At 41.0% G+C, this 26,988-nt stretch overlaps 1 protein-coding gene across 1 annotated transcript; it reads left to right on the top strand.

Moving 5' to 3' along the window:
- The first annotated feature begins 567 nt into the window (after nucleotides 1–567).
- On the top strand, nucleotides 568–14,512 carry LOC118771550 (high-affinity choline transporter 1-like). The gene is made up of 9 exons (XM_036519557.1): nucleotides 568–582; nucleotides 8,569–8,755; nucleotides 9,941–10,054; nucleotides 10,453–10,608; nucleotides 10,850–10,998; nucleotides 11,554–11,697; nucleotides 12,029–12,182; nucleotides 13,206–13,423; nucleotides 13,982–14,512. Exons 2-9 carry the CDS (start codon nucleotides 8,572–8,574, stop codon nucleotides 14,510–14,512), a joined length of 1,650 nt encoding a protein of 549 aa, XP_036375450.1. The 5' UTR covers nucleotides 568–582; nucleotides 8,569–8,571.
- Nucleotides 14,513–26,988: the final 12,476 nt, after the last annotated feature.

Genomic DNA, 26,988 nt, shown 5'->3' with positions numbered 1-26,988 from the left:
TCAAGCATTATCTTGTTCAAAACACTGATACAGTCATGCTTTTGGTTTCCCTTGCTTATGAATTTAACGGTCTCCGAGTCTACGCTTCTTTTACACATTGCATTTGTTTCTTGTTCTACACAAGACCTTCAGAAAAGGCTAAGTATTTGAAAACTCAACAGTATCAATTTGCCTCTGACACAGACAGCAAAAGGAAAGCAGAGTCCTGCAGGCGTGGAAGAATCCCATGTAATCATTCAAGCGTGCGATCAGTGCAGCTATGTCAGCATTTTTTTTTACATTGAATCATTAAAACTTTTAGCTCATTTGTGCCCAAATAAAGGAAGTCAGTGCCTAAATAGTGAATCCAAATGTTAAAAATCTGTGCTGACAAGAAGCAGTCACTGTTGGTGAAACCTACCACTAAAATCATGTAAATGTCATGTAACTAAACCACAAAATCATGTAAATATAAGAGGGCAAAACCTGGCCAACCCATGTAGCTTCAAATGTGCTACTTTTTGCTCTAGAGCTTTGTTTTGTGATTGTATGTGTGTGTGTGCATGTGTGTGTGTGCATGTGTGTGTGTGTGTGTGTGTGTGTGTGTGTGTGTGTGTGTGTGTGTGTGTGTGCGTGTGCGTGTGCGTGTGCGTGTGCGTGTGCGTGTGCGTGTGCGTGTGCGTGTGCGTGTGCGTGTGCGTGTGCGTGCGCGTGCGTGTGTGTGTGGCTAACTTACTTGGAATTGCAATCAACAGTAATCAATAAGGATACCTAACACAGTCAAGGCTTTACGATTTAATTTCAGTCACCATATGAAGATGTTGGCCCCTCTGTTACAGGTGCCATTGTGTTGTACACAACCACAAACACATTTTTTCCCCTCTGTGAACCTTGGTTGTGCAGTTCAGAATCCCCCTTGTTTAAGGAAGGATTCAGCACTATCATAAAATATTTTAATAGCATGACCCCAAAGTTTATGGCTGTTTGCAATAAGGTAAACAATATAAATCATAATGGAGATATGCTGAGCCCAATCAGTGTTTTCCATTGGTTTAAGTGTAATTTCACTTTATCAGATTTTATCTATAGTAAGACATAGAGGAAGTCACACTGTTTAACTAAACAGACCCTGAATTCAAGCACGTAACCACCCAAATGCAACTAAACATTACATCATTGAATGATGCATGGTAATCAGAATGTTGTGGACATACAAAGGATTTACCCCAAGATTTACTCATCTAAAAGACATTGTTTTCATGTATGCCTCCTGAAAAATCATCCATCCACAAAAATATACGATAGTCTTTGTGCTTTCAAATTTTTCAAAGCAACTAAATATGAATGCTTTGACAAGACAATTCCACCATTAATTCTGACACATTTGAAGAGAAAAAGTTTGTGATGACTACTCTGAGAAACTCAGACCTGTAAACAACATATGATCTCAACTACAAAAAAATCATGTGTTACTTTTGTCAATACCTGTGCAACTATTTAAATAGTTTTTTTGTCAGGATACAGAGCCTTGCTAACTAGTAGTAGTGTGCATGGTTTCAGTTCAGACAAAATGTATTTGCCACGGGGCTGGTGGGTGGGTTGTTTATTCAAAAAGTCTCTCAATCAAAGCCAGCACAATGGTCCCTAAGTGGTAGAAAGATGTCTAACATATTTTGTAGTGTTGATATGAACAAACTTCATAACCATAACTTACCATTTTTTTTACAAATGCAAAAATTTATTAATATAATTTAGCTGTATATACAAATAACCATTGAAGTCCCATAACAAACTCCAGAAAGGGGAAGAGGCTGGTCATTAAAAAAAAAACATGTTCAAAGGTCAAGGATAATACAAAAAAGTTTATTGATTATTTTATGTTGTTTTAGGAGGGGAGCACCTTATCACTACAGTATGATTTATTGATGTGAGGACAACTTTCTCCACCCACAAAGCAGTTACATATAAAGCCCACTTCATGCCTGATTCATTATTTCATTACCTGACCAATATCCACGCTACAAGACATAGCAAATAATTACATGTCTACATTCAAAAATAAAGACTTGATTCATTTAAACTGTGATTTAAAGCAGGACTTGCAATGGACGGATATATCGTTTTCCTGTGGATAATCGGAGCGATCCAGGTAGTTTCTGGAGGTAAATAGCTACAGTACAATTTTAGTCTGTCTGCCTGGTCCTGCTGTATGTTGCATTTACCCAGTTCCACTACAAAAAGTCTTCACTGATGACATTAAAATGTTAATTCTGCACGGTGTGCATTGAATGGGTTATCATTTTTTGGAAGCTGGTCATATTTATAGGCTATTAAATAACAGGCATATTTTTCCAGACGTACCTGAAGTGTCCATTCTTCAAGTGGACCCCTCGTCTCCAGTCATCTGCCATGTTACGGACATATTCACCAACAAGGTGCGAGTGTTCTGGGAGAAGGATGGGGAAGAGCTGCATGAAGGTGTGGAATTGGGGGAGCCTCGACCAAGCGGAAACGGCACAGTCTTTACCCAAGCCATTCTGACAGTCTCACCTGAGGACCGAGAGAAGCACACTTACACCTGTGTCGTCCAGAACGTCAACCTCACGTGTAGGATCATCGCGGAACTAAATGAGAAATGGACTGCGTTCAGTCACGGTAAGCGTCTCAGGCAGGCCCATTTTTCTTCGTCAATTTGCCAAGAGCTGTTGTTGTTTGGTCGCTTTATTTTAAAGTACGATGGGTGCATGTGTGTTTGTATTTTTGCAGGGGACATCATTTACTTTGCTGTATTCATTATCTGCGCACTGGTTGCCAACGGAATCATAATTGGCATTTTGGGAGCTGTGAAATTCCGTAAGTCACAAATACCGTAGGACAAAATCATAAAGGCAGATCTGTCACGATTGATAAGTAGCACTTGTTTTAGTAGTTAAATGTTTTGACACCAAATAATTGTAATATGATTAAAAGCACAGATGCCGTTAAAGGGCAGCAGAAGATGTTGCTGCTACGACAAAATGAATAAATAAACAAATAAAATAAGTTAATTAAAATGAGCAGCTTGGGGTACAAAGGATATTGTACAACACAGAACTTTAGCTTGTCATGTGACATTTTCAATCACACTCAAGTCTAACTTAATGTCGGTGTGTGTTTCAGGATGCAGGAATGCCAATGGTGAGTATATCTCTACTTTATTAATCTTGGGATCCCACTGACCCTCCACAAAATAACACATTTGACTGTTAAACAAATGAAACATTATGGTGGTTGTAGCGCAGGTGTAACTTATGTGTCAAGTAGGAATTGTGGGGTCTCATTCATGAAGTGTTTACATCTCTTTAGATTCGCCATCTAAATTTTCAGTTTATAGGACTTTCCTCAGTGGTAGAGCTAAATAAGCCATACATTTACCATTAAACTACATAGATGATAAAGAATTTATAAAGTGTCTGACAACCATATCTCTGAATCTCACAACATTTTTCATTTCAGTTGCAGCCTCTGGTTCAAGTGGAAATTACAATACATTGCAGTCTGTATGAGCAGCACAATCAGAAATGGCAGAGTGAGTATGCCTACATGTTATTTTGACCTTCCTTGCAATTGCATCCTTACTGGCATCTTATATATATATATATATATATTCTGTGAATAATTGTGGAAGTTTTCTTGCACTGACTTTTGGGTTTCATACCTTACTAACTTTTGGTATAAAGTATACCATTTTTATGAGGGGTCGTTTTGCATTTGCCTCCATTCAGAAACTGTGACTTGAACATAAATGACACGTGCACATTCATTCATAGACATTCTCTTTCACCATACACTGTCCTTGTTAGCTTAATATGGTGATCTTGTTCTTGATATAACTGCATCACTGTTGTTTCTTATATACATTTCTGAACATGTTGTTTGAACTGTCTTTTTTTTTTTTTTTTTAGAGAGAGAGAAGAGGACAGACATTATGAATACCTCTCAATAATACTCATTCCTGAACCAGCATGTTTCCTGTAAATAACTGTAAAGAATGTAAATATACGTGCTGATTCCAGTATCATGTTGGTACCAGTACCCTGTACAACTAATCAATGGGGCATGCACTAGAACATATTATTATCTGTATGGGCTCTGATATGGATCTGGAGGCAAATCACCAGTACAAGACAGAATGATTTCTGATTGAAACTGCATTTAATTGGCTCTGTGAACTGGCTCTGTTGGGTTGGAGGTATATATTGAGCTTGCATAAGTCATGATTTTTTATTGTGTTTTGTAATTATTGGTCTGTGTATAAATTTAAAGTTTATTGAAATATTGTACCATATACCTATGACTAAATATTGTGTAAAATAATATTACTTTGTAACATATACCTGTGTGAAATATGTATAGATTTTTTAAAAAATAATATTTTTACAATATTTTTCATGGCCTGGTCCACCTTTTCCCTCAATGGTTTCATAAATGTTTCCTCTCAATGTTACATTCAGACACAGGCATATTAGTGGCTCTCAGACATTTCATTCATCCCCATATTTATAATGCCAGGTGATACTATCAAAATAAAGCTGAAGTTACAGTAGATGCAGAGATTAGACTAGACACCACCATCTAGTGGAAATGTAGGTACATTCAATATATCGCATCAAAATCAGTTGTTACAAACTGGAAATATTTTATTTGACAAATAAGTCATTATTATTGTCAATGTGAGAGCATGAAATTGAAATGTTAGGAGATTTAATAGGTTTGTCAGCCTTTTTAAATAGATTTTTAAATGAAATAAGCAATGTTTCTCTCCTTTTCATTTCACCATGGATTTTTAGTGCCTCGGTACATATGTATGGTGTACGTGTTCAGCCACTAACAGCATTAGAAAGACATATAGAACATAACAATAACAAATAACGTCAGCTTTCCATAAGTCTGTCTTATGGAACACTGTAGCACCAGGGAGATTCATACTGTTTTGTTCTTTCCTTGATATAATTTCACTGCGATTACAAAACAATATTATTTCAGGTTCAATACCCAGGGGGCAATGCTGACCTATCAGTGCTTTGTAAATGGAAAATCACAGCTGCCGTACAGATTTTTTTGTTTCATTTTGTTATTGTCCACTAGCCCAAACTACCCCGAGTAATAATAAACCAGCTAAAGAATCCTGGTCCAAGGCTCCTTTCACAGACAGATACTGCTTTGTGATATACTACATTAGGCCCATGACTTCTTGGATATTTTTATATTATGTATTTGAACAAATGATCTCATGTTTCTTATATATAAAAACTGTAAAGAGACTAGTATCAGTGAGGGCCAGCACCACTGTCTACTTATCCTGAGGACAGCTGTTTACATGAATCAGTACTATTCTACCTGCCTCTGCTGGATAGACACATGTAGCAGACAGGAACTGGCTAAGGCAGGTAGTACCTCAGCCTGGATGAAGATTAACTTTATTTAGAACAGATGGAAAATAGTTGGGCCAAAAATGCTTGTGTGGCTTGTTGAAGGCTGCAAGCAACTGACTGCTTTACCAAAATGAGCATGCATAAAAAGTAGAACCTGGTTTTTATGTATCTATATGTTCTTATATCTTATATGTATATATATATGAGTGTAGGAAACAAAAACTAGTAGTACTACATTTGATTAGGAGAAGAGGAAGAGGAGGAAGAGGAGTTTCATTTCATGGCATGGACAGGAGGACAGGTTTGGTAAACATGACAAAAGAGGGAAGGGACACAAAAGTTTCGGTTATTAAGTGTAAATGTCATTTTGCTGTAAGAATACATGTATAAAATGACAAAGCAACATTCCAGCCAAAGTAACGACACAATATTATTTATAAGTTTTAGTGTCAGGTCTCAGTTCGGTCATCATCTGATGAAATCTGAAACCTCTCCATGGCTGCCCCTGCTCAGGATCAAAGGCCTCTGCCTTTTCATCTGCTTCTCTGAATCCTTTGCAGACTCCAACTGATGCAGGGAATGTTGCTCTTTGATGCACTGCTCATGATGGCATTACTGTGCAAGTCTTTTTACCCAGAAACCTGCGCACCCATCTAGTGAATTGGCCATATTCATACTAGAAGCAGTAGCAGTGCTCGCCCAAGCCTTTATGGGGCCCTAAGCAAAATTTGATTTGGGGCCCCCCACCACCTTGGCGCCGCCAATACTATTGACTGTTGTCAATAACATTGCGTTTTTGTATGATTACCATTGACATAATATAATATATCACAAAAAAAGAAAACATTTCAAGCGGTCTTGGGGGCCCTCTGGTGGCCACGGGGCCCTAAGCAGGCGCGTAGTTTGCTTATGCGTCGGGCCGGCCCTGAGTAGTAGTAACTGTAGTAGTACCCGATGACTGCTACCACTACCACAAGTAACAGTAGATCTCATTCATACAATGCATTTCATCTATTTCAAAGCACGTCACAATGGGAGGCGTGACTCTGCCTCAACTTAACCAGAAATGCATGGCAGCCATTTTGTACCAGGTCACTAACCACCCACCGGCTGAGACGGACATGGGAGGGTTTATTCCAGCAGTTAATCTTTGGGGATGATTACATGTGTAGACTGAGACAGCCACATTGGAAAATAGCCATTCTAGAAATAGCCTTCTAGAAGTAACCTGACAGGTTCTCAGTTGGAAAGCAATCGGATGCCTCAACTGTGGCTGTGACATCACTCTGGCAGATGTCAGCCTCGTGTCAGTACTATTCCTACACTGTACTGTAAATGATTAACAGATATTTTACTGGAGAAACTGACCAAAAAAAAAGGATTTATAACAAACTTATTCTTCAACTCACATTAAATTGCACCTGATCACAGAAGAGTGTGGGTCTGAGCCCCAAGACAGCAACTTACTGAATCTTGGTAAGTTATCAGTAATTACCTCTGGAAATGTCTTAAATCTTACCATTTTCAATGTCGTGCAATGCAATACCAACGAGTAAGGCTTACAAATTATGGTAGAGGTTTGGAATACTCTAATTTCCACACCTTACTTGCACAAAATACTTCTCCAACCAGAATGTGATGCTGGAAAGAAGGACCAGGAGCTGAAGTTTCCAATTTTTTGTGTGTGTTTTACAGTGATCAGTGTAATCTTAACTAATTAAACTGTAATTTAACTGTAACTTTGAACAAATTACTAATTACAAAATTGTGTATTTTGATCTCGTCCTGGCTCCCTACCTCCATGAAGCCATACTACAGCAGAAATTAGCAGCATTGCTTCCTCAGCTCTCAAAATGAGCAGAAATGCAAATATATACCTAAAAGCACAATCATGATAATACCCCACTAAGACATTTTATTTACTAGTCATGCAATGTACCAGTGGATTAAAAAGGATTGAAAGAGTGAAAAGGTCTGGAAGACGTATGTCCGTACAAGGGAGTAGGAACATTATGTGCTGCAAAAATCCACCTTCCCACTTTTGACAGCAATGGTCTCATGGTGTATTGTGAGACAATCCGCCAAACCTCTGGACAAAACATCTAAATTTCCAATTGTTACTCACATGAGAGAACTGTAGCCCCTAAACGTATTTGAGAGACATGATCAAAATCAAGGAGAAACTCGAAAGCTGTGACGCGATCAGCATCACAGAAGACAAGATAACTGATGTGAAGGGCAGGTTTGTTCTCTACATGCTGACCATTGAAAGCAAACCATGGTCACAGCTATGCTGTGTTGTCCCGTGCATTGAATGTTAAAACAGTCTGCCAAGCCATGGAGGCATACTAACAAAATATAAGGTTACCTTTGAATTGCAGCAGTTGTATGTAACAATGTTGCATATATCATGAAGAAAAGGAGGCTGGCTATGAAACCTGTTCCTATTGCAGTGTGGAATCTCTTGAATGTGGTTGGTGACAGGTGGAACAGGAAAGCACAGAACATCAGTAGCTTGGTTGCAGCTGCATAACAAGCATTGACAACCTCTCCTGCAGACAAAGCTTATCCATGTTCAGGGAGAGGGAAAAACTCAGTGCATTCTGCCAACAACAGTCATAACACAATGGAACGATAGGTTTGAGGCAGACTTGCTTCACAGGAACCACACACATGACTAAATTTGATTATCTGAGAGACCAATGCCACGGGAAATCCATCACCGTTGTAATTAATTTGTCCTAGTTGCTGAACAATTGCATATCCTATAGCAGTATGCAACTCAAATCATGTAACTCTTGGTGAAATATGACAAGCCTGTGATTCAGTCCCACACAGTCATAAATGAACTGTTACACCTTGCAGTGTGACTCGTAGTGGTAATTGTGAATGCAACCACATCCATTGGAAAACAAGCTCTTCAATAGACTGCTTATCCAAACAGCACAACATGTCTGGCAGTTTCCATCAAACTGGAGCAGCCATTTTTCAGTGTCTGGTGTTTGGCCCAAGCCAAGTGAAAATTCCTGAGTTTTCGTGAAAAAAATATGTTTGAGAACATTCCACTGTCTGAAGTTTTACGGCCCCAAAGCACAAAAGATAAATAAATAACACCATACGCGTTTTCTCTTAATGAATGACTGTTCCCCTGCATATTCCAGGCGCTGTGGAGTAGAAGATGGCTCTGAACGTCCCTGGGCTGATAGCTGTGGCTGTGTTTTACAGCATCATCCTGGCCACAGGAATATGGGCGTCTCGAAAGTCCAAGCAAGAGGAGAGGAGAACCACGGGGAGCGGGACGGAAGCCGCCCTGATCGCCGGCCGAAACATAAACTTGTTTGTGGGGATTTTTACAATGACCGGTGAGCGGCCAGATTCTCTCACTTTTCAGTAAAAGGCTGCTGTAATGCAAGCAGTAAAATGAGAGGGAAAAACAGGCGGTGCACAGGCACAGTGGTAAGATGTGAGGGCTCATACTCCAAAAGGTAGGTCACGGCTGTTGTACCATTGATCAAAATACCTAACCCAGACTGCTGGATGTATCCAGCTCTTTAATGGATGACATGTAAACTGTGTGTCACGACTGAACATTTTTACCAAAATACAGCAATGTATCTACCTTTCAGTGGCTTTAGTAACCAGACTGAAGATGTTTTTTCCCCCAAGAAAACCAACTATTTTATTCTAGTTTGCTAGGGCCTTTCATTAAACCTCTACAATAAAAACATATATGACAGTTAAACATTTCAACAAAAAATGATTCCGTATGTATTTAGGACTTCTGACAGATTAACATTTTGATAAAAACATTGTTTTGGTAAGTGAGAATGTTTTAAGGGGAGGTATGAGTAAAATTATAATGAAAAATAAAATAAATAAAATTACTTATGCTGAAAAAAGTTTTCAGTATGAAAACTTAATTTGCTTTAAAAGTTAATTCACCTCACTTCTGTACTCAACATCTGTGACAATCTTGACAGTGGGTTTGATTCACAATAGGTTCACGTAATCAAGAATGTAGGATATAGCATCAACGGCATAACTGGTAGCAATTACTATTAATGCAACTATGAGATATTTCTTTTTCTATTGAAATAAAGGCCAATAAGAAGATCAACATAATCTGGAGCTCTTAAATTGATATAATTTCCCACCTCTCTGCCATGGCTTTTTCCCACAGTCTCTTTTTTCTGTCCTCTCTTTCTTTACCTCTGTCTTACTTCATAGGGAAAATCTTGTTCGAACCTGTTCCCAACAGAGAGAGTTCAGTAGGTTCATCATTTACACGCAATGAAATTTTTAGCAACTGAAAACTGAGAAAACACGGCACTGATGGTTAAGGAGCTGGATTTTAAACCCAAAGTGTGCAGGTTGAATTCCCTGACAGGACACTGCAGATGTACCCTTCAGTACATATCCAGCTGTATGAATCAAACACAAGTAAAAATGCAAGTTATGTTGTTTGTCCCAGGTGCGGGAATCCGAAGAATTTGTTTTGTGAGAAGTCGACTTAGTGTGAATGTATGTATCTATGTGTGTGCTTTCAGCTACCTGGGTCGGGGGAGGCTACATCCTCGGGACAGCTGCCGCTGTGTACAATCCTACAAAGGGCTTGGTTTGGGCTTTAATGCCCATTGATTATATACTTAATTTTGTTCTCGGTAGGTATATCTTCTGTCCAGGAGGGATATGTAGAATTGTATTAGGAAGTCTTGAAAGATCAAACACATTGTAATCACCTTTATGTTCAGAAAGCCCAACTCTGAGGTGGGGCACTGTTAGTCTCCCCTTGAGCACAGTATGTAACCTGAATTCTTTCAGGAAATATTCATCTGTATGAATGGGTAGTATCTAAGATGAAAGCCATGTAGATCATCCCAAATAAGACTTTCTGCCAAGCTTATAAACAATAACAAATATGTTGAGCATTATATGAAAAAATGAAAATATATTTAACTTTATATTTTACCATATATGGGATCCATATTTTGCATATTTATTTTTCACAAGGTCTGTTTCATTGTGGCATGTGCTCTCAATCTCTCTTTTGTTCCTTTAGCTGGTGTTTTCTTTGCAAAGCCAATGAGAGCAAAGAAATATGTGACGATGATGGACCCCTTCCAGCTGAAATATGGGAGCACTCTGAGCTGTGTGTTCCTGATCCCTGCTCTGATTGGTGATGTACTCTGGGTGGCGTGTATCATGGCAAGTTTAGGTAAAGGGATATTCATACTGAGAGGCTGTGGTTTGGCAACACTGGAAAACACCCGTTTTTACTTGTTTTGGTTCAACCTGAACCATATTTACTCTACTGCACAAACAACAATATATGAAAAGATTATCCAAATAATACAAACAAAGAAAAATGATTCAACGATTCAATGATTCAAATGTTTTGGATGACCAGATGCTAAAAATCTAGGAGATATACCTGTTATCCAAATGTTGCTTTCCAGGAGGAACCATGAGTGTGATTCTGGATCTCTCAGCTGTCTACTCGATCTGCATCTCAGCTGCTGTGGCAATACTCTATACACTTCTTGGTGGCATGTTCTCTGTGGCCTACACTGACGTCATACAACTGGTTTTCATCTTTTTTAGCTTGGTAAGATGACATGTTTCAGGAACTATAAAAGCAGCATGCAAATTTGTAATGGAGACCCAAGTAATTTTACTTGTAGTAACAAAATAAGTATGAATGAAAACGTAATAGCCAGAATCAGAGGCTGAATGAAGTTTCAGCACATGCATCACTACAATCTCCTGAGTAACATTACCAATGGATGGCAACCTTCCCTGTGTATCTACAAACTTGCCATATACATTGGTTGTACCCTTAGATAATGGCTTTCACTAAAGTAATATGTAAACAGCAAGCCCCTTGCATTTCTGTAGCAAAATTTTAGTGTGATAAGTAGCTTTCATTTCTGTATGCCATTGTCAGTGTGGTTTAAAGGTGTTCACGTTGCTTTTAAAATTCTACTCAGACCATCAAAATAATTTGTACTTAATTGTATATAATAATTGTATAATTGTATATGCAGTATGACACTGAATATTATCTGAATATGTGTGAGACATGCCAAATATATGTTATTATCGCAGGTTTACTGAAATACATCTGAACATTCCAAAAAACAGTTGTCATGTGATTTACCAGTGGCTGTGTGTTCCGTTCCTGATGCTGAATCCGGCCTCCACAGACATCACTGTCACTGCTTTTAACGGGACTCTTCAAGCCCCTTGGGTGGGGACCGTGGAGCCAGGAAATGTGGGGCTGTGGATAGATGATATTTTGGTTTTGGTGAGTGACAGCGGCTTAGCAGACCTTGATTTGCTTTACAAAAGCAAAGTCAGTTGCATAACCAAGGTTCTCCCAAAGAAAATGTTATTTCAGGGAATAACAAGTATGGTTAATGCATAATGTACACAAGCAGTTCCGCTTCGTTTTGTAAAAAAAAAAAAAGGTGGAAGACAAAAAAAAAATTGAAAACTGCAGATGGCATACCTGCTATACCAATAGATGTCCCAAACTTAATACTTGACAGGTTAGATGTTGGTGATTTTGATGAAAAGTAGCAGGATTGTCAGTCTTAGTGTGAAAAGCTTCATTGAAAAATGTGGGCTTTTTTCAGAGTCTAGGGGGCCTGGCTTATCAAGCCATGCACCAAAGGATTCTGTCAGCAGCATCATCCCGGGATGCCCAGGTCATCTGTTTTGCTGCGGCGGGTTTTTCCTCTGTCATGGGCATACCCTCAGTCCTTATTGGGGCGGTGGCTGCATCAACAGGTAAGAAGTGTTCTGCTTCCTTTTTAAATATTAACAATTACATTTCACATTAAATTATTAAGATTTTAAATTAGTATTTAAATATTATTTTGCCTGTTTTGTGTGCTTGCATATTTGTGTTTCTTTGAAATTGAATTTGAATCTCAATTAATGTATGATAATAATAATTATAATACTGTCTCATAAGGGTTTGTATGCTTATGATTGAAGTAGACATAAAACATAAGTATTTCTACACATTCATATAAGCTTATGATAACCCAGCTAATATGCAAGGAAAATTTGTATAATGCGGTAGGAATCCCATTAATATAGGTGATTTTGTTTGACTTGCAGCACACATAGAATGCATAGAGGATGTTAAATTTAGTTCAAACCTGTCTTCACAACACATTTGTTAAAAGAAGTGATCTTAAGGGTCTTGAGAATACAGAAAGTACAGTAGGTAAATACAGTAGATGATTACCATTTAGTTAGCTATTCAGATCTAACCAGGACAGGACTATCAGACACAAGGCTCAATAAAACAATAGAGGTCAAACAAAATGCATTACAATAGCCAGGAAAAGAAACCTATTTTATAAAAAGAAAAGAGAATGCAAAATATGAAAAGAGGAACAAAGTTTGGGTTCCTTCCTGCAAACATAAGAATTAGGAAGGGTTGTGCCAGTAACACAGAACCGTGACAGTGTGGTTCCAATATAATTCCAGTGCACATATTTTGCCTCGGTATGTGGCATTTGAGGTAGATCCATTATATTTTATATGAATATGCAAGAGCTGTACAACATAACCTTTTTGTAAAGTTTAAAAATCATAATACATTATGTTAATGAGTGCATCATGTCTTTCGTATTTTTAATGTATTACAGTTGCACATTTTGATTGTGCCTGCTATTGTAATCATGAACATTATAAGGCATTAAAGATGTTTTATAATGCTTTATGAAGGCACTCTGAACATTTTAATACAGTAACATAATGCTTTATATGCATGAAACTGTCCCCCCACCCCTTTTTCAGATTGGAACATGACCAGCTATGGTTCTCCATCTCCTTATGACCGTGGTGAAGCTGGGAAGATTCTCCCCATCGCTCTGCAGTACCTCACTCCTCCCGCCATCTCCATCATGGGAATAGGGGCGGTTGCCGCAGCAGTGATGTCATCCATGGACTCCGCCCTCCTCTCCTCTGCCTCCTTATTCACCAATAACATCTACAAGACTTTGATTAGAAAGCAGGTGAGTCACCGGGAATGGCTGGCAATGATCGATGTAACACCACAAGATTAACAGACTTTCCCTAAAGGCACAATGTGTGTTTTTGTCCAAGTTTCAAGTTTCGAGTATTTGATCCCAAGAGCATATCTGTCACTACTGAAAATTGTTTCAGCAGTACAAATCAATGTTTGGTTAAACCACACACTTTTTTGTGTATATTTTCAAAGTAATTCAGGTATTAACTTGTTGGACATCGGTGTACATTACATTATATTAATGTCATTTAGCAGATACTCTTATCCGAAGCGACTTACATAAGTTACAGTTTTATTCATTTATACAGCTGCATATTTACAGAGAGAATTGTGGATTAAGTACCATGCCCAAGGGTACAACAGCAGTGACCATTGGAGAATTGAACCAGCACCCTTTTGGTTACCAATCCTGCTCTTTATCAGTACACGACATTGCTGCTGTAGCATCAATGATTCAGCATCTGTTATTGAAGAGTGAAAGGCAATCGGATCGATGTGTCTGACTGCGTTCAGCCCTCTGTTCCTCGCTGTGTTTCTCCCCCAGGCTTCAGACAGAGAAGTGCAGTGGGTGATCAAGGCCACAGTGCTGGTGGTCGGGCTGGCAGGGATGGGGCTGGCCTTCTTAGGCAACAGCGTGCTGGCCTTCTGGGTGGTGAGCACGGACCTGCTGTACACCGTGATCCTGCCCCAGCTGGTCTGCGTCCTGTTCTTCCCCGTCTCCAACGGCTACGGCGCGGCGGCGGGCTTCACCCTGGGGACGCTTCTGAGGCTGCTGATCGGGGAGCCCTTGCTCCGCCTCCCCCCCGCCATCCGATTCCCCGACTGCAGGCTCATCGACGGCGTCTACGTCCAGCACTTCCCCTGCCGCACCTTCATCATGCTCGTGTCCCTGTGCATCATCGTATCCGTGTCCTACGTAGTGTCACTGCTGTTCGATAAAGGACTGTTGCCAAAGAGGTGGGATGTACTGCAGGTCAAGACACATGAGGCACCCAACGACAGTTCAGATAAAAAAGGGAACGCTGGTGATGAATGCCCTGCACCTTCAGATCGTCTGCTCGAGACAAACTGTTAGAGGGAGTGGCTGTATACATCTATGCCTGTCTCTGTTTGTTAAAAAAAAAAAATGTTTCATGACATTTTTTTAAGTTAGGAAAAAAATGTTAGTCATATGTCAGCGCTGTCCAATATGGGGCATTGGACGTGTAATACATTTGTTGACCAGCAGAGGGTAGTCGAGTATGACATATAGCCAGGGTGGGAAACAGTTACTTAAGTGTGACAGCCATGAATATTTTCTAAGGTCCCCTAATGGGTAAAAATCGTAGTACCTGGAATGACCTTAGCCTAACACTAAAGTCTGTTATTTACTAAAGGGTTAAGATGGAATGAAAAGCAATACATATTTATCTTTAATTTGTTAAATAATTAGCTTTAACATATTTAAGTTATCTTAAATACTCCAGGGTAGTGGTTGCCTCCCTCTAACATTTAGATTTTTGTTTTTTGTTTTTTTTTTTTTTTTTTTATTATTTTATTTTATTTTTGAGAGGGGGCAAAAAGTGGCAAACTACTGTTTGCATACCATACACAGTGTTTTTTTGTCATATGATAGGGCAGCAGGGTAACCAAGGTAACATTCATGAGAAGAGGAATCTATGAAGTTGATAGGCCATTGATTAATTTTCCCTGAAAGCTTTTAAGGCCTTTTGAAAGGTAAAATATACTTAATTTAAACTGCTAATGGAAATGTATCATTTAGTTGTGGTAGCACGCATTGATCATATCATATTTGCTAGTTGTATTTTTGCAGTAGTACCCCACAAAGCTCTGTGTGAAGGCCCTCTAGTGGATGAATAATTTATCCACCTTGGATGTGAATTTTAAGCATTTAGACTTAGAAAATCCACATGACTAAACTCATATCACTCCAATTTAAAAAATAAAAAAGAACAGATGTTTGACTGTACAAATATGCAGCACTGATGAGAAAATGATTCTCAAAGACACTGTTGAGAGCGTCTATTCACTACATGTCTTAATATGCAGGGACCAGGAACTACAATGGCTCTCATCTTTATTAGTCTTAATTCCTCGGAATAAATCTTTGTCCAGGGAACTGATGGAGCATGATTTACAAGGTTAAATGCATTCCTTATCTGTGGGGGCATTCTTTATAATGGAAATAAATCTGTGTACATTCCTATGGGACTATAGGATGTAGAAAAAAGCCCTCAACACAGACTTTAATTCAGCTAAAGTAGACTGGCCTGCCTAAACATGAAAGCCTCTAATTCTATTGGTCTCCAGAAGAAGGGGGGGATTTGGTACTTCATTAGCATCGATGCTAACTGACTGAGTGTCTGAGTAGCTATGTTTGGTTGTTACTTAGCAACCCCTTAGACTGTAATACCCTTCACTGTCTTATTGTGCAAATGACTGAGAAGCACCCACCAAAAAATGAGAGTATCACTGTTTACCACTCTGAACAGATCTTATATGAAATCCATTACATACAAAACTACAAAGAAGTTTTGTTATGCCCTGGCTTGAATGAGTCAGTAATTAATTCTGTGAATGAGTTGCAAATAGTGCATGCATGAATGACAGTTTTGCATGAAAATGTGGGGTTAAGTGGAATTAGTGTTTATGTATAAACATGGAGTATGACTTACAGTTGCTGATACTTATAAACTCAATCTTAAACTTAATCCTTATGCTTAAGGATGTAGAATCCATCCTTAAACAACTCCAAAAAAGCTTCATGTAAGAAGTTTTAAAAATTAACCTACACTTTTCCACTTGAAAAAATACAGTGACATCTGATTTGACCACTGGATGGACTTACTGAGGACATCCTGGGTGACCTTTGACCTTTCTGCATAAAATGGAGGGGTGGTTGTGCCATTTGTTTCTGGTATTCTCATTTAAAGTGATTATTTTAAGCATACAAATTCTGGCAAAATGATTTACAAAACAGTTGTTTTTTTTACATTGCTCAAGTTTGTATTGAAACAAAAAATGTTCAGGTTTGTTTTTTTGTGGATGTTATGTTGAGCACACTTTTATACTTTGCTATGAAATTACCACATTGATGTGGCATAGGGGATATTCTGTCTTAGATTACACATCCTGCTCTCAATCTACATATCTTTACATGACTTATTTGACCATATTGCATAATTTATTGATTTTACAGCCAGAATGTCATCAGATCAGAATGGAATCTTTGACTCAGGTCCAAAATGCTCATGACAAACTGGAGTTGGACAAATCAGTCAATACGGTGTGGAAACCCTGCTGGTTTATGGTTGTTCTGGAATGGAGTTGTGTAGTCTTGATCTAAAATATCCAACTGTAAGCTTCTTGCTTTTGGCAATGCTTATAGATGACTCTGCCATAGCTCCCCTGGCGTTCTCTGATTCAGTGCTATGAGCTTTCTCATTTGCCAAAGAGAAATCTGGCAAAGCGGCACGTCCCATTTTCCGGTGGCAATCTTGAAACACTGTCTCGCACGACTCACTTTAAGGGCTCGACCCCTTGGCCGGCTCTCTGGCGTCGTTTGGGCATTCGAGAGGCCTCGTCGTGACTTATTCATACCCCTGCCATCTCTACTATCGCCCGGCTCGCGACGCATTCTGAGTCTGCTGCGTGGAAAGAGAGTCAAATATTAATGTGGCTTGCCTGGCTGTGCTCAGACAGTGGATAGGGTTTCCTCTCTTATGCAACACTTCTGGCTGACTGCAGCCTGGACTCCTCTCTCACAGTGTGTTCAAAATTGATCAACTGTATCACGTAGCTGGGCTGGTGACCAGCATGGGTCTAAAGTCTGGAGACATTCCCCCCAGAAGAAACCCAAAATCAGTAAAGACTTAAAACAAGGCCATTGTCCCACCCAGGGCTTCCGTCAGGGACTGGTTATCAGCTAAGATGTGGATCAGAGGTTTGTTACCAGTTGAGCTGCTTCTCTTGGGGATATGCACAAACAAACTATAAATTTACACAACATATACACAGTGTGTGAGGGAATGATATGTTTTAGCTCAGGGATGCAAGCCCACTAGGAGCGATATGTATTGATTCTGCAGATTGCTAGATCTGATTAAATATATGTCTGTGTTCACAGATACTGTGTCCACAGTAACACACAGGAAAAAACAGTCCTCTGTTAACTTTGTTTTGTTAAAGAGTGATCATGACTTGTGTTTGTCTCTCAGATGCTGCCTTCCCCTGCATTTTGCTCTCCCTCTCTGTAATTCATTCGCTCTGTTATTCATTTTTTTTTAATTGTCTCTCCCTTTGTATATCCCCATAGTGTGTACTTCTGCAGTGATTTCCCTCTTGCCCTCACCTCTCTCTCGTGTTTTGTTCACAAGGGCAGTATTGTGAAGGGAATGAGAGAGGTGCTGTAGCTGGGCAGGGAGCACAATCAGTGCTGTTATGCAGCGAGGGTGGGAATAATTCATTCACGCCTCTCATATAACGGCATCAGGTAATCAGGAGTTACAGGCTGCATCGTTTAAGCTCAAATCAGATGAGACCGGCACAGTAATATTGTTTGTGCACAAACAATATCTCCAGATGTCAAATCAGAGTCCAGCGTAATCTTTCAGCACCGGTTTTATATCTATCCTCCGGTGACCTTTGTCCATTGGGTTGAGCACGCTCTCTCTTATCCAAAAGCAGATTGCATCCAAGGGGGATTAAAGGCAATAAGTGACCTGCAGACGTGATCAGAGAGGAGCCCAACAACTACAGCCCGTGTCTTTTTCAAAATGTAGGGTAACCGTCGCTAAAACATTTTTTGTTTAGTCTTAACATCCCAGCATTGTTGCAAGACCGTACGTAACCTGTCAAATGGGAGATGATGCATACTGTGCTGTTGATATCAAGCATGTGTCAGATAATGTGTGTTACCTGCAAACCAGTGAACTCTGCACTTTGCACTTTCAACCCAAGTGATTTTAGTGCAGCTAGGAATAGGAGCTAGCTGTCCTGTTTTAAAAATAATGTTCTAAAAGCAATGCTTTGCAGTGCATTAAAGTAATGTTACTGTATTGTTACAGAAAGATTGCAGGAATTTAAAGGATTTACTGGTGGGAGAAGAGTGTGTGGTTTCGAAAAGTATGTACATTTTGTGTGTGTGTGTGTGTGTGTGTGTGTGTGTGTGTGTGTGCATGCGTGCGTGCGTGGTGTGTGTTGGTGTGGAAAACCTGATGCAGTTTATTACAAAATACAGAATAATAACCTAAGCTCTGAAACTGTTTTGAATTAGCTTGCAGTTATAATTGTGTTCAACTTGATCATGCTAATTGTGCAGCTATGGCTTCACATCAACAAACAATGAAGACAAACTGGGTGCTAGCAAACTATTTATATTCTGTTCATCAATTAATTAGTCACGGAAAGGCTGTCTACTTTGCCTTAAATCAATGATGTTGTTTATTGCTGTGCCAGTGGTTGATGGATTTGTGTGTAACTATTGGTTTGTTTTCCACTGTGTGCCATTATTAGGCTTTCCTTCCCCTGATTGAATGTGTTCATTACCAATTTGAATTAAGCAGTGGTTCGGTTTCTCTGTAATTCCAAACCCTTGTCTTATTAAGATGACGCATTAATTACAATGAAAGCCCTAATGAGCATCGCAACAGCACGGCTAAATGGCAATAAGCAGTACTGTGGAAGAGATGTGATCACCCTTGTGTGTAATTTTTTAATAAATCTTGTTCAACACTGCCAACTTTGCAGTATATATCGCTGTTTGGCTACATCAGCAAAGGTGATAATCAATCCCATGTGAGTTTCCCAAAGGGTATGTCCAAAGTTCAATCATTTCAGCCTGTCTTGGTCTTAGTTACGTATGTGATTTGGGTCCAAGCCCAAATCATGTACTTTCATCTGGAACTGGTCTAAATCTGGAGAAAAACTCCAACCTTGTTTCAGCATTGAAACTTTCTCTCCAAGGTCTAACTTCCTATCAGTTCTATGCTGTGATGGAAGCATGGATCAGTAGTTGTTGTAGGAGGTCTCTGCTCATGATTTAATCTGCAAGCGAATGAGTCACCCCACAGGATAGTACACACTTATGATCATAGCCCCTGTTCAAGGGCCTTTCTAAGACATTCTGAGCATGCACACTACAATTGGATGGTGTCTTCTTACCTTAGGCTGTGCACTGTCAGGACCTACAGTATGGGCAACAATAAATGTTCTTTCAAGTGCCTTATGAGCTGTGGGTGTATATATAGAAGTCGATATTTTCCCCTGTACTTTTTCAGTGTTTGGTGTCACGGGCAGAGAAAAATAACAGGCAAATAGCCAATGAAAAACCATTAGGTAACATAATTTGCTAAAGGGTATCATCTCAAAGCTGTTGGCGTTTACTGTAGAACCACAGCAGAAAGCAGAGATAGGGCCATGAACGCAAAAAGCATGAGCACCAAGCCAAAAATACACCCTAGACAGAAGCAGATGTTGAATTTTTTTGAGCTGCGGCCAGAACATAAGGGTTTATTTAATCCATCCACAAACAGCTACCACTACAAACAACAAAAGCACGATAAGTGGACAGAAATAGCCAGGCAGAACTACAGACGCAGTGTTGTGAATAACTTCACATGGGCCTTTAACCAGAAACTGCGTGCTGTTCAGATTCCACCAAATGACCCCAGGACACAGGAATCTTGGACATGAGAGACTGAACAAGCTCTTTCCAGCTGAAAGCTGGAAGTGACATCACTTACCCAGTTCGCACACATAAATGTAACAGGGTAGAGTATGTTAGGGGATGGGCAGTCAGGCATGGGGGTGAAAGCAAAAAATAATTAGTTTATGTCTGTTGCTGGACTTTGTCTGACTTCTTTCACTGGCTCTCTTTGCATTCAATTGTTTTGTTATTTTGGAGCAAAGGACTAAATAATATCAAGCATCAAAGCACCATCCTCATTAATCCCTGCCAGAGATTTCCTCTTGTCATGTTATACCTTTTGCAATTAGTAGTCAATTATTGATAAAAATCTGAGTTATCTAGCTAATGTGATTGATCTTGCAGTCGTCTGCCACACAGCCGATTAATGAGGCAGATTTGTTATTTATTCGCAGTTCATCATTGATTTGGAAAGTAACTCCATGTCCACAGGTGTGGCTCCGTTCTGACTGATTTTTGGACATGTGCTAACCCTGGCCTGTATGTGGAAGACGTGATGTGTCTTACACGATGTGTGACGCAATGTGTTTACTCCCTGTCCCAGTGAAGTGGAAATGGACATGTGACCTGTGCAGGCACCAGCTCAGACAGAATATGCTCCTCATATCCTCAAAGTAGAGGGGAGCAAACTGGAAGGTGCTGTTGCAATGCTAGACAGGAATGTGCACAGCACACAAAGAGGCCTTTGGGTAGACTGACAAGATTCGCAATAAATTCCCCACTGGGGACACTTTCAAAAGTTATGAATGCTATTGCCACTATGCAGAGCTGCAGAAATTGCTAAAAGGGATGCATGAGGGCAAGGTCATTCAAGGTCAGTCAGAATGGAGTCCCTGGCCTGCCCTGTGTTCCTGGTCTGTAAGCATGAGGTCCTGGTGGTTCTGCTTGGACTGCTACAGCATTTTAACCTGCCTAAGGCCAGGTATCCACTGCCTCAGATTGGGGGGTCTAGCCTCTACTGAAGCTAACTGGTTCTAAACCTTAGATCTAGCAAGAGCATACTAGCAGGTGAAGGTGAATCCCCAGGACTACAAGATGACAGAATTTCCAACCTCCCTTGGTTTGCATTAATTGTCCTGTCTTCCCTTTAGGTTGCGCAATGCCCCAGCTACCTTTCAGTGACTGATGCAATATTTCCTAGGAGACGAAGTTTATAACTCCTTCCCTATTTATCTTCATGACATCATAGTGTATTTTACTGACTGTGACACTCATCTGATACATCCTGAGCAGGGTTTTGAGCGGCTGAAGAAATATAAGCTAAAGCCATAACCACAGAAGTGGCACGTGCTTCAGGAGGAAGTAAAATATCTGTTGACAGCCAAGTGGTGGTGACCACAGACCTGGTGACCTAAGCGCTGACCATGTCATAGGACAGCTGAGGTTGCCCCTTCTGTGAGTACCCATTCTGGTATGTGCAGACTTTTCCCATCCTTTTCACCTGTATACCAGTGCCAGAGTGGATAGGATGGGGGTATCTTGATTCAAGTCCTGAAGGGAAAGGAGAGGGTGATGCCCTAAGACAACTGGAGCCTGCATCGTCCTGGGAGGAATGACCAGAACTGCAGTTCCTTCAGCCTGGAGCTGTTGGCATTGAAGGGTGCCATCATGGAGAAATTTAAGGACTACCTGTGGGAGGCCATTTTTACGGTTTCATATGGACAACGACTCCCTGCTGTCAAGCTTGAGATAGAACAAAGCCAGGTGTCACAGCTTGCTAACTTCTGTTTTAAGGTAAAGTATCACCCCAGCATAGCTAATCTGAAAGTACATCTTCTTTCCAAGTTGCGAGAGATGCAAAGATGCATTGCTGGAGGTGACTTTTCCTTGGTAGGAGACTGAGATGAATTACAAAGGGGGATGTCCATCTGTAGGCTCTGGCTTGAGAGGAGTTGAGGAATTTACCACCTGAAGTGATGCAATGATGGAGGGAGTCGAACAGGCTCCAGATTAAAAGCGGGGGTCCTGAATCACCAGACTTGGGTAGCCCACAGAGGGCAGATAGATATGACAAGTGTTGGTTCCACCAGAGCAGGTGCAAGGACTGTGAAAAAAGTACATGGGACATAAGTGTGTCATCTCTGTGGACCTGGTACACCAGCAGTTCCTCTGCCCTTGGATGGATGAAACCATCCATGGTTGGATTATTCATTGGACACAGCGTGTGGAGACTAAAGCAGGACTGGAGGTAGGAATAGGCTGAGTTTGTAAAAGATCAAATAGCTGAAACAGCCGTCAAAGCCTTCAGGACAGCAGTGGTGCAGCATTGGGGTTGTCTGGTGAAGCTCTCCTCTGACTATGGCATCACAAATGGCTTCATCCTCGGTTGCGCTCTTCTGGAAACTATACAGGTGCATGGAAGTATGCACCACCTCTGAAAATCCACAGAGGAGCAGGGAAAACCTTGCTGTCTCTTTTTGGATCCCTAGGTGAATAAGAGCAAAAGCAGTGGCTGGAGTGATTCCATGAGTTGCTGCAAGCCTATAGCAACACCATCTATAGCAGCATCGGTTACACACTGGTCTTTGTGTTGACAGGCCAGCATGCACACCTCCCAGTCGATGTGGTTGTGATTTTTAAGTCAAAGGAGAGGTAGAGGGACCAACTGCATCACCACCGAATACCTGCACTTACCAGCAGGCGGCACCCACACCATCAACAGCAACATAAAGAGGAATGAAGAGCAGCGTGGCTGATTAGCCACCTGCCTTTGCATCCAAGAGACAGGGTCCCTCTGTGAAATTTCTGTGATGGCTACTCACCTATTCGGAGATTGTAGCAGCAGCAGTGTGTCCTGAGGCAGAGAGCTTGGCAAATCAGCAAACGTGGAATGGGCTCCTTGTACAGATGGAGAGATGAAGAGAAAAAGTTCATTTCCTTTTTCCAAAGTTGCGTGCATGTTTATTGTACTGCCTGCAGTGCTGCTGTGCCCGGCAGTGTACACATTAACAGATGGATGTGTCTCTGAGAAGCAGTGCAGCCAGAGAGAGAAAATGAGGAGGGATGAAAGAGTGGCATGAGGAGAAGTGGAGTGCAGTGCGAGACTGAAAGCCCTGGACCTTTTTCCTTGTTCATTTTTTTTTTTTTTTTTTGGATGGTAGCCTCACTCATCCAGAAGATCGATTATTCTCATTTTTGTTTGTCAATGTGTTTGAACCATTGTGCAGCTTTACGTCCAGGGGCAGGCGACAGAGGAGGGGTGAGGATGCTAACGAGGTTCTGAGCAACCTGGGGGGAGCTGTATAGTTATAATGAGTGTAACTGCGCTTGCTGTGTTTGTGATGTATTTGCTGGCTTCTCAACTGGGAGTGCATTGTGTGTTAGTGATGGGAGTGGGAAATGACACTAAGCAGTGCATGTACTGAATAGCCATAAAAACATTGCCTGTAGAGGCACTGTTGTTCTGGTGGGGTTCACAGTGGAGGCGGAGAAGGAAGAATAGGTGGCTACTGCAATACTTTGTGCTTGGACACACAGATTGTGACTTACCTGCGTCCAGAACCTGTATGGTGGGCTGGTGGTGGATACCTGCAATGGAGATGATGACATAACATTAGCCAGATAACCTTTCTGGAAGAGCATTTTTGGAAGAGTTTTTTTTTCAGGCCTCTAATTCCAAAATTTTGTGAAAAGACTTCAGTTACAGGCAATGTTACCACTCTTGCTTTCTGTGTTGCTGCATTTATTTAACAGAGCACATTATCCTCAAGAGTGATGAAAGATTAGCTTCATTTCTTTGTGGGTAATAAGAGTGTCTAAAAGAGATGTATGTATTCTTCCCAGTCATCTAGTACTGGAGAAAGAGGCTACTGTCCCTGACAGTCCCCTCATATGAATGAACCTATCTGTGGATGCATATCCTTGTAGTTAAGTTGTATCCTCTGACACAGGAAAATGCCATGGGTGATGACCTTCCCCAACACCCAACTCAATCTGCCTACAATAGCAGAGAGATTGTCTTTGGCAAGTAGGCATCTAATATGTCTGGCCACTGCACACCAGAAAAATGCAGATAAGCCTTTAATGCTTGAACACAACATATGTATATATACCAAAAATCTGTTCATAATTCTTTCAATTATGTCTGTACACCACTGCATATTGGATGGCAGATATTTCTCCACAGGCTATTTATCTGCTGTTGTTCGTTGCAGGCTAGCCCTTGGTTTGTGGATATTGATGGTTCCGATGCCCTTGAATCATGGCAGAATCGAAAAACCCAATTCCAGATATTGATCGGTACAGTGATTGATGACAGTAGCTTTGCCCAAACTGATTGATTGTGCCTCAGTGAGCATTCTGTTAATTAAATGAGAGACTTGGAACTTTATAGACTGGAACATGGGGGACTTTCAAATTAACAGTTTTAAACTATCACAGATGTAGAAATTGGGAGGTTAGTGGACAATTAGCTGAGTAGTAGTTTTAATTTAGCAGTCCCAGTTGCATATCAAATGAAATGCATGACGTGAGTAGATGTGTATTACTTTGTATGGAGATGCAGTTGCTTTGTCTGGTATGCATTTACATTTTACATTTTTGGCATTTAGCAGAAGACTTACAATGTTATCCATTTATACAGCTGGATATTTCACTGAGGCAACTGTGGGTTAGATACCTTGCCCAAGGGGACAGCAGCAGTATCCCAGCGGGGATCGAACTAGCGATCTTTTAGTCACAAGTCTGGCTCCTTAACCACTATGTTACACTGCCGCCCACACTGGTATGAGTTAATATATATGGCTGTTATCCTGTGTCTGTTGTGTGTGTTACCAATGCCTGCTCAGTGTCATAGATGGGGGCTTGTCTGTGTGTGGCAGGGGGCATAAATATCTTAATAGCAGGGGAAAAGCTGTGTGTGCATGTGTATACACATATATGGGTATATGTAAAGCATATGTATGAGTGTGGGTGTGTATGACCGTAGTATTGATTTGCCTGCTGGAGGCTGACCCCTTATAAAAAGACATCTGTCCTTGCAGAATGGAATATCACAACGGGTGGTGTTGCAGGACACAACACCACCACGCACTGGCTATGAGAAATGATGAAAAGGGACTTGAGCAGGCCAGGAGGCCCCTGGGAGCATAGGGGTGCCTGGCTGTACAGTGGAGGGTGAAGAGGAGGAAAGGTGATGCAGATACTCCTTCCAGGGTCTCGTCAGCTCAAGGTCCTGATTGTGGTGCAGCCACAAATAACTTCACAGCCCTGGATGAGAAAAGTCTCATGCCCTCTCACTGTGGACTCACGGTTGAGTTCAAGTACAGATTCCTTCTGTCTGGTCTTAGTGAACGTGTCTTTGGACTTTAATTGTCCATATTCTGGAATATTATATTTTATCCACTGGGTTTTGGCCCTCTGAAAAGCCATGGCTGGGACAGAGAAGGGGGGTCACAGCTGCTCCTTGGGAGGTGGAGTAAGAAGACTAGTGAAAAGTATGTGCTGTTCAAATGGAGGACAACTTGAGCCTTTGTGTTAATGGCAAACACAGCCCACAAAGCCAATCTCTGAGCAGTTTCTGGAAAAACACCAACACCACATCAAAAAGTGTTGCAGGCGCTTAAAGCCATGCCTATGCATGGACACACAGTGCAAGAGCTTTCTGGAAACAATTTTTTTTCTTGGTTTTTGATTCAGCAATTTTCAAATGCAGTGGATCATCAAACTGCGTGCGAACTGGCTGAGAATAGCACAGGAAGAAACAATTAGGATGATGTGAAAAGTCACCTTTAACCAATCAAAAATGATCCATTTTGTCCATTTGGGCTGAGATCCATTGAGAGGCCAAATCAAAAGTGAAGGCCTCTTATTAACAGCGGAGCACCTTGGAGCATGTCTCCTTCCTTACATTACATTATTGGCATTTAGCAGACGCTTGTATCCAGAATGACTTATATAGATTACAATTTTTACACGTTATCCATTCATACAGCTGGACATTAAGAAGGCAGTTCTGGGTTAAGTACCTTGCCCAAGGATACAGCAGCAGTGCCCCAGCAGGAAATCAAACCAGCAACCTTTCAGTTACGAGTCCTGCTCCATACCATTGTGCTACACTGCTGCCCCTCTTCCCTGCATGGTCCTGTGTTGAGTGGTCTCCATATGGGGGGTGAGGTTCTCCGCTCGCTCTCTCAGCTGTCCGCCTGCTGGGCTGCAGATGGGGCACTGGGCCGTGTTACCGGCACCCCGCAGTATGACAGCGTACCTGTGGTAGAGGCCTGCTATGGCCCTGTACCAGGAGAGCAGTTTCTGCAAGAGTTCAGTGAGGCGTGCGGTGATCGTCTGCAACCTGATTTACTCACTGAATGGGCCAGCCAATCCCGGGCTGCCATTTTCCAGTATAGCCTGAGAGAATGTTGTTTGCGGGATCTCTTCAGCTTTTAAGAATTCAGGTCTTGATTTCAGAGGGAAACTGTATACCGTCCCCCGTTGACATGGCAAGGCTGATTGTATTTTATCCTGAATCAAGTTAAACACTTGCTCGTTTTTATTTGTAAATCATCAATGATGTAGCGAATCTCCTTGTCATTTGTGAATTTCCATGTCTAGATACGTGCGTTCTAATTCATTGACTTGACAAGAGACCATCAACGAGCCCACCATCACCGCAACACTTCTGTCTCCCAGGTAATAGCAAAGAACCTTCAGCACTCTGTGATCTCCACATCAAAGTGATGAGGTTGGGGAATAGCTCCTCTTTTCCCTCAAATATTTTCCCGCTTCAGAACATGCACTGGATTGCTCGTCTGACATTTCAGGAATCATTGAACATTACAAACCCATAAGCAGGCATTCTGCTTACACCATAGATCATGCTGTACGTCATATACTCTGGCACATATTAA

The sequence above is a fragment of the Megalops cyprinoides genome, chromosome 24 (genome assembly GCF_013368585.1).
Source record: "Megalops cyprinoides isolate fMegCyp1 chromosome 24, fMegCyp1.pri, whole genome shotgun sequence".
Lineage (NCBI taxonomy): Eukaryota > Metazoa > Chordata > Actinopteri > Elopiformes > Megalopidae > Megalops > Megalops cyprinoides.
This window is presented reverse-complemented; position numbering and strand designations above follow the sequence as displayed.